At 39.1% G+C, this 8,527-nt stretch overlaps 1 protein-coding gene across 2 annotated transcripts; it reads right to left on the bottom strand.

The window, feature by feature from the left end:
* Nucleotides 1–99: 99 nt before the first annotated feature.
* LOC105046145 (transcription factor GAMYB) lies at nucleotides 100–8,285 on the bottom strand. 2 transcript variants are annotated; one of them, XM_029264698.2, is made up of 4 exons: nucleotides 8,128–8,285; nucleotides 5,956–6,327; nucleotides 789–1,791; nucleotides 100–725 (listed from the first exon to the last, which is right to left on the bottom strand). In XM_029264698.2, the coding sequence occupies exons 2-4, from the start codon at nucleotides 6,316–6,318 to the stop codon at nucleotides 421–423; spliced, it is 1,671 nt and encodes a 556-aa protein (XP_029120531.1). In that variant the 5' UTR covers nucleotides 6,319–6,327; nucleotides 8,128–8,285; the 3' UTR covers nucleotides 100–420. The 2 variants fall into 2 exon arrangements, with proteins under 2 accessions (XP_029120531.1, XP_010922970.1); XM_010924668.4 differs by having other exon boundaries at nucleotides 100–716.
* Nucleotides 8,286–8,527: the final 242 nt, after the last annotated feature.

The following is an 8,527-nucleotide window of genomic DNA, read 5'->3' as shown; positions in this document are numbered from 1 at the left end:
CCTTACCTTACCGAAAAAAAAAAAAATGCATGGTCCTTCTCAGTGACAAACCACAAAGGATCTTCAGCAGATACCAGATCATATGGAAAATAGAGAGCATCAAGCAACAGCATCCCAAATAATGGAATCTTTCCTAAACAAGTTTCAAAAGTTATTACAGACATAACAAAAGCCAACTTCCAGCAACAGTTCATCTACACCAATTACACCCATCCTACACTGCATGAATGCCAACAAACAAGACTTTCCATGACCATTTCTCAATTAAGAAAAAGGTCCCACTGGAACAACCAACAGCAACAACCATACATAGCGCCACATGTTTTCTACCCCCCGACCATTTCTCAATTAAGAAAAAGGTCCCACCGGAACAACCGGTGGCAAACAAATCCTGAAGTAGGTCCCATAAATGACCTCAAGTTAAGACATTTGACATGCACGAGGCATGTTGTTCCATGGACAGGAGTCAAGGCCCAACCCTTGAGAGAGTGTGGATGATGCTCCAGCAGGCACATCCTTGAACTCGCTGCAGAGATCTTCACCCAGAAGTGTTGCTATGGCATCATTCAAGGTAGAATACTCTTTGGCAGTCTGGGAGTTCTCAAGCCAATCTGACCCTCCAAGTAAAGCATCAGGCCTTAAGAAATCTGGACAAGCTGAAATGTCTCTCCCCTCCATATTTGAGGCCGAAACATGTTCAAGCATGATGTCTGAACCTGCAGGAACTATATATGAAATTTTTTTTTTCTATATTAAATGGCACAAATTAAAGCAGACATAATGCTAACCAGAAGGTTCTTTTGAAGGCTGAAGCTCATCCAGTGAAACACCACTAACAGGTGGGGTGCACTCATTGAAGACAGAAGCAGCAGGCCGGCCCAAGGGTGAAATTGGATCGTTGTATTCTTCCCATTCTGCCTCACAAAGGGGAAGCCCTGAACTTTCTGCCATGCCACCAGGTGCAACTACAGAAGAACTTGAGTTCTTCTCTGATGATTGAGTCTTGCGTGCCTGTGCCTCGTGAAGCAATGCATCCAATAGCCCGCTGTTCCTCGGTGAGACACATTCAGATTGCACTGATGCAGTTGCTGGAGGAGACTGGATGTAACTATCAATTGCCTCAGGAGGTGGAGAAGGGCAAGCAAACCAGCTACTAAGATCAGTTTCTGAATATTGGAGTGAAGGGAGCTCCATCTTCACAGTCCCACCAAGGGGCCTGGAAGCAGAGAAATTGCCATTTGAAAGGGCATGGCTACCAGGGACTGCACCACCAAAGGGTGTCGGGATTTCGCTGCTGGGGTCTGGATCATAGGGATAACCTAAACCAAAGCTCCGCCGGATCTTTTCAGAAGGCTCATCTGAAAACTGCTGAAATGTAGGAAGCGCGCTAGAGACACTACCATCAAAGACAGGAAGCAAGGTCTCAGATTCTCGAAACCGCTTCATGCGGTTCCCCATTGGGTTCATGAAGCCATAATTTTGGGATCCAAAGCCCTGAGTCAGCATGCTGCTCACTGAAATATCTGGAAATGGTGGTGCATAAGACAAAGCCCCTTGATGGGCATTAAGGCTTTCAAACATAACATCAGGAAGATCAGAAGTATTTCCCTGGAGGAGCTCATTGGGACGTTTTTCACCATGGCCATACTCAGTGGCAGTCTGGCTTTGTTGATTCTCACTTGAAGCTTGGTAAGACAGATTAGGAGGATAAAGGGGTAAACCAGCTCGCTGAAGTCTCTTGATCCGGGTGTTCCAATAGTTTTTTATCTCATTATCTGTCCGTCCCGGTAACTGGGGAAAAGAATGAGATGAATTGCAGAACCAAAGAAATATCGAAGAAAACTTTCGGTAACACTGTGAGCAACTTTAAGAAAAATCTAGCAAAACTGCCCAAAAGCATGCAACAAAATAAAGATTTATGCGCAATCAATGATAAACAGATAAAGAAAGAGAGAATTTTATGACATAAATAAAGAGGCTTCTTCACATCATGGTTCAACCAACTTCATTTAGATATTCAGTAAACCACATATATATATCTTATGTTGTGCTCAAAACCAACATTTTCATTTCACAAATAATTGATGTATCATCTTACATTCCATTGTTCTATATGCTTCAAACATATTATAAAACTTCTTATGTATACCATGCATCCACAATTTTTTTTCTACGGCACCATGTTCTGAATAATCAACAATTTTTTTGAAGATAAGGTGAAGGCAATACCTCCAAAAACATGCTCCAAGGCCATAGTCAATTCTTTTTGCTCGGTTTACTAAACAATGCATACAAAACAAGTGCTGACACGTGCAAGGATGGATTGGCCTCTGGCTGCACTCAACAGTGCAGGGATGGGCACGTTAACATTTGCATTCAACTGAGTTAGCAACCCCTAGTCTGATTTTAGGTTGTATCATATGGATGCTCAACAGCCCAGGGAAGATGAACCTGATTTAGATCAGATCTTGATCCAAAGCCATATTATCATAAACCCACATTACCATCATAATTCATAAGATGTCTGAGCAGTAGTGGAGTAAATAATGCATAATTCCAAGACCGCAATATAAGGCCACTTTGTAAGATCGTTCATATTGCTACATAAGATAATTTTCACATAGCATCCAACTACATGCATAGCCTGTATCAGCATCAACAGATCTTCTCATGTCAACACTGTACATGGCCTGGCTTGTATCCCACAGGACAGGTTTGGGAATGGCAGAATCTAAGATAAGTCAGGTTTGGGAATGGGAGAATCTAGGATATGTCTAGTTCAGGACCTACATTTCAACCTCAATTTACAATAATCAGAGTTTGTAGGATGCATGACCAATAAGGGCAATAACATAGTTCCAAGCAGGCATGCTGACTCTCAACAAGTGTCATCTACTTGTGAATTAACAAGAACTTAACTATACTCCATACCAATACTTATTTTATAACATGTTTCTACCTAGTCATCAAATAGCAAATGTTTTCTACCTTGTCCTCGAATAGCCAAAACTTAAACCACAGTAGTAATCGCTGCAAAACTGGAATATTTTACCAAGAACAAATATGAAGCAAATTTCTGAATGCCTTGGGAATCCATGGAACACCCAAACCTAATTAAAACTCTTTCATGTTCAGGATTGTCGATCAGTGATACATGCAAAATTTTGCATAAAAATCAATATAGGGAATCATCAGATACATGGCTTTTTTTAATTGTCATCCAACCAAATATTTGCAATACATATTTGTGATTTTTCCAAGATATTTCTGATTTGTTATAGAAAGTCAGCTAGCGGGATGGAGCAAGCAATACCAAATGTAGGCTAGTCAATGCAATCCAAGATAGATGCATATATCTCTGAAAATAACTAAATCAACTCGAACACATCTTGGTTTGATCCATTGCCAACCCTACTTATTGCCTTCCACCCTAGTAGCACATACTCCATCGTCATGGTGGAGTTGGAAAAGTCATGCCTCAACTCCAAAGCCAACAAAACTGGAGCTCAATAGACAAACATAATCATTCGTGAGGCCTAAGCCAGGAAATGCATATTAATTAGCATATAGCAAGCTGTCTACAAGCAAGTCCTAACCTTGTTAGCATATAAATATAAAGGCTAAAATAGCCCGCCAATCATCATCCCCAAACCTCATTCCCTATAGCTTAACAAACTCAAGCCCAGAATTGGTAAAGAGAGATGCGGCCACTTATTATAGCACCCTAAAGAACAATTTTTCCATGGCAAGAGTATGATGCCTGTCATCTACCTGTTACAAATTTTCCTGATGACGCATATATATATTTACTGATCCACACAAAAGAAATCTCTAACTTCCTCAGCCACTGCCAACCTATGCATGTACCAGAGCTAGGAGAACCAGGGGGTCAATTGCCCTTAATAGAATTCTTAAACTTTCTAACTATTAGCTATTAGTTGGCTTTGCACTCTCATCAGCCTTTAGATTTAAAGTTTTCTTTTTTTTTGGTGCTTTCTCCAATCTTAGTTAAGAACATGGTAAAGCTCTTTTAATCAGATCAATCTTCCAAATATAATGGGATAAAATATGCAACTAGTATTCCTAAATATTGGTAAACCAAAGAAAACAGAAGAGGAACAGGACAAGAGAAGATAAATTTCTTTGAATTTACAGAACTTATTGCATCTCATAGAAGAATTTAGATGAAAATGTTGTATTAACATCCAACATATGAACTTGAGCAATCTTTGTTTTGTTTTTTCTTTAAGAGAGTTTCCCTTCCCTGGATCTGTTGTTGATATAAGAGAATATGTTCCACATACAAAAACACAATCCTTTCCCTTTTCAGCTAAATGGAGGTTTTTCCCCCTTTTCTTAATGTAGTGATTTCCCCAATTTATCAAGGAAAAGAAGAGGAGGTAGAGATGACAGAGAGCATGATCCATCTTTCTTTTTCTTTAACAATTATATGCTTAAGCTTTTCTTGGTATCTTGATTTATTTGAAGAAGTGGAGGATAAATGAGAACCAACCTTCTAAGTCTGCATTTTTCTTCAATCTTCCATTTCTCTATTTTTCTAACTCAAAATTACAAGCGGTCCTCTGAGATGCCCAATCATAAAATCATGCACAAGTATATTTTTTTCGACTAGTCTGGCATCTAAGACTTAGTGGGAAGGCATAAAGATCTCAGTTTAATAAAATATAGACATATTACCACAAAAATCAAGTGCATGCCATGAAGTATCCGAAAAGGTAAGAAAGAAGATTTATTATCAGAATTAAACTAGAATCTTTCAGAGCATTGAAAAGGCACCATGAGGGAGGAAACAACATAAAACATAGTAACAACAATGACAACTGCAAAAAACAGTAGTTGCTCAGTAGTTTAAGAAAGAATATTTTAAATTTTGAAATATCAGTTACTGGTGCGCCCCCCCCCAAGCCTCCCAAAAAAAAAAAAAAGAATAAAGAAAAATCCTGGATCCAGTAATAAATTCAAGCGTGATAAAAAAGGAAGGCATCCACAAAAGGAAATGTTTCTTTTTATGTCAACCCCAAGAACAAAGCATGGTCAGATAAATGCTAGGATGATAATTATTATTGGCTCGCCTTCCTTAGTCGTTTTATAAAAATATGAGAAGCACTAATATTATACATTAAATTATTATTTTTAGGCAGAAGATTAATAAATAAGCCCTTTTTAGAGTTTTTTTAAAAATGATCATATTAATAATGGAGTGATTATGCTTATCATCAATATGATGATAAAATAGTCCAATCTGTACCTTGACTAAGGGAGCCAGTTGGCTTAATCTTAAGCCCACAAAGGCTCATCGTTATTTGCACCATCAGAGATTAGTTGTTGAGGGGCGTGCAGAATTATGGTCCTATCAGCTTGCTGTGAAGCGTTTGGCATATTTTCTCTGTAACTATGACAATAGAGTGGGGATAATTGAAGGGCATATATCATTCCATAACAGATAGTTTGACGTGCAAGGGAAATGAGAGGAAGAAGGGTATGAGATTGCTGATTACAATGGAGTGATCACTCATGAAAAAAAAAATATAGGAGAATCACAGCAGACAAACAAAATCCTTATGTCTAAAATAATAATTATAAGCCAAGTCATGATTGAACTATATTATGCCTATCTTAAAATATTAAACAAAACTTGTGTATGTATTAGGGGGAAAAGATCTAACCATAAATAACTGAAATGAGTAGACCAGAAATATCTCAAAAACATGGGCGATTGATACATACAACATTCAATAAATACTGCTCCAGTATTTGATTCCCAGTGACTAAATTTCACATAACACGTACCGCATCAATTCTCTAAGAAAGATCTACAAATTATATTATGCTTCATTCAATCAGATCCAAATCAAACAGCAAAAATATAAAATTATATAAAAGAGCACACACACACTATAATATATGATTGAATTAAAAGCATCGTAAACTTACTTGTGCAGCCATCCGAGCCCATTTGTTGCCCATCCTGGCATGCAGTTCGATTATCAACTGCTCCTCTTCTGGTGTGAAAGCACCTTTCTTGAGATTTGGTCTCAGATGGTTGGCCCATCGCAGACGACAGCTTTTGCCACATCGAGACAGACCTGAGTGCTTCTGAACAGCATTCCAATTCCCTTCACCGTGCTTCTTGACATAATCTACCAAAATAGCATCCTCCGCAGACGTCCATGGTCCCTTCTTCAAAACTTGGCCTCCTCCTGTCAGCGATCCCCCACTACTACCTTCATTTGATGGTGAGTCGACCTGGTCCTTTGAAACCATTATATTGTCACTGTCATTTGTTGTGCGATTCATTTTCAGGACCTGATTTCGAAACATAGCTTGTTAGTCACTGAAAATCATAAAAGAAAGAATGGTCAAGAAAACAGGGGAGGAACCCAGAAAAGGGAGATGTCGAAGGAAGTATTTTGAACAATTAATTGAAAAGCCTCAACAGAGACAAAGGATTGTTAAAGAAAAGGCCATCTCAATTTTTTTCATGTCACTAAAAAAAAAATAGGACTAAAAATAAATATTACAACCTGCCATGAGTTTTTGCAAATGCAAGCTTGACAGGAATTGTAATCCCAATGAGAAATAAAAACAAAAGTTTTTGCAAATGCAAGCTTGACAGGAATTGTAATCCCAATGAGAAATAAAAACAAAACTGAAGTAGCCACAAAGCAATTGATCCATAAATTGAAAGAGAACAGCATTAAAGGAATCAGAAAGCACAAAAAGAAAACAACAATTGCCACTGAATTTCCAGTAAGTCCAAAAACTACATGGAAAAACAGGACAAGGAAGAAAAGACACGCTAATTGCGAAAGCCCCAAAACCCCATGCTCCGTTGTCAGAGATCGAGTTCACATCCTCGGATTTCTTTTTTTTTTTTTTCATAGCTTTTCGGTGCGGGGGGTTGGGTTTGTAAAACAGAGAAGACTGTCCTCTTACATCTTTCAAAAAACATAACCAGTGAGATTGGAGATTGGCATTTGCCAGATACATAAAAGTAGCTGGAAAATGGCCAAACCAAGTAGTATCCTAGAAGCCTTTGAACCCACATAAATCCAAATGCGTGCATGAAAAAGAAAAAAGAAAGAGAGAGAGAGAGAGAGAGAGAGAGAGAGAGAAATTAAGAATTTAATAATATAATTCCTTACAATCAAACATTGATGAGCTCCAGGCTTGAAAAAAAATAATATGGGAGAAAATGAATACTACAGAAAGGGGAGAAACTACAGACCGTCCTTGACTAAAGTCCAAATCAACTTTTCAAAGTAAAATTAGTAAGAAATCATAAAGCGTTACTGACTACCCAAAAATCAACCACGAAAGCATTAAAATGATTAAAAAAACCCAGTTTTGGTGGTCCAAAATTAGAGGCCTTTGCTGGACCAAAATGGATCTCCACAAGTATCATGAGATCCCAAAAGGATCAATCGAAACCCACTTTAACTTAAAATCGATCCAGATCCTCGGTCCTCTTTTAAAACCAAGAAAATACCATATACGAAACCAAAATAGTTCAGCATTTAAGACAATCCATATAAGGAGTAAAAAATCAAAAAATACGGATAACCTTACCAAAATTTTTAGTTTTGCTTCCGAAAACCACCAGGAAAACTCAAGCCAAACTCCCCCTCTAACCCTAACCCACTCCCCCAAATTCCCCAAGCACAACTAGACAAAAGAATTCACAAAAAGGTATGCAGAAAAAAAAAATCCACCAAAAGACATCAAGCAAAACAACCAGCCAACCCCAACCCCCGATCCACCAGAAAACAACCAAAAAATTCAACAAAGAACCTAAATTCCCGATCAAAACCCCAAAAACCAAATAAAACCAAAGAAATCACCAGGCATCACCATCAACCTCTCCTCCCCACACCCTCCCCCACCAACCCCCGCCCCACCGATCTCCCCCTCCGCCTTCTCACTCCAAAACAAAACCAAAACCAGCTCAAAGCCTCGAAATCTTGAAAATGGGGAAGCCGAAAAGCGGTGGGAGGGCGCGTACATTCGATTCTTGGAATCCTAACTCGCCGTTGATCCGAACGAATTCGCGCAAACTCAAAGAATTCAAAAATACAAAGAAGAAAGCGAGGAAGATGAGAGATTTACCGAAGCCACCTCGAGAAATGACAGGGAATATGGAGCCGATCGTCTCTCTCTCCCCCCTCCCAACTCTCTCTCTCTCTCTCTCTCTCTCTCTCTCTCCCCCCCTTACTTTCTGCCCCTGCCCGCGGCTTCGGGCGGACCCAATCAACGCTGCCCCTCACACCCCCTCCTCTTTGCTTCACTCCTCTTTATATAATTTCTATTTTCGAAGCCCTTCGTTCTTTTTTAAACACTTAAACTCCCCCCTTCCCCATAAAAATGCACTGCCGACACTATATTGCCCCGACGGAACAGGATAGCTAAAGAAAACACTAGACCCCCTTAGAAATCTCAACCGGTCACATTACTTGACGTAATAATCTCGGTTAAGAGGTCCAATGGTTGGACGCTTGGATTTGATGGG

Source organism: Elaeis guineensis, chromosome 5 (assembly GCF_000442705.2).
Source record: "Elaeis guineensis isolate ETL-2024a chromosome 5, EG11, whole genome shotgun sequence".
In the NCBI taxonomy this organism is placed as follows: Eukaryota; Viridiplantae; Streptophyta; class Magnoliopsida; order Arecales; family Arecaceae; genus Elaeis; species Elaeis guineensis.
The sequence above is the reverse complement of the archived record's forward strand: the minus strand, read 5'-3'. Positions and strand labels throughout refer to the sequence as shown.

Excerpts from the sequence above, each read along its gene's own strand:
- LOC105046145 (XM_029264698.2), bottom strand. The coding sequence starts at position 6,318 with ATGAATCGCACAACAAATGACAGTGACAATATAATGGTTTCAAAGGAC. Across the intron at positions 1,792-5,955 it reads GGGCTCGGATGGCTGCACAA|TTACCGGGACGGACAGATAA; the intron begins GTAAGTTTACGA and ends TCTTTTCCCCAG. Across the intron at positions 726-788 it reads GCCTTCAAAAGAACCTTCTG|TTCCTGCAGGTTCAGACATC; the intron begins GTTAGCATTATG and ends TTTCATATATAG.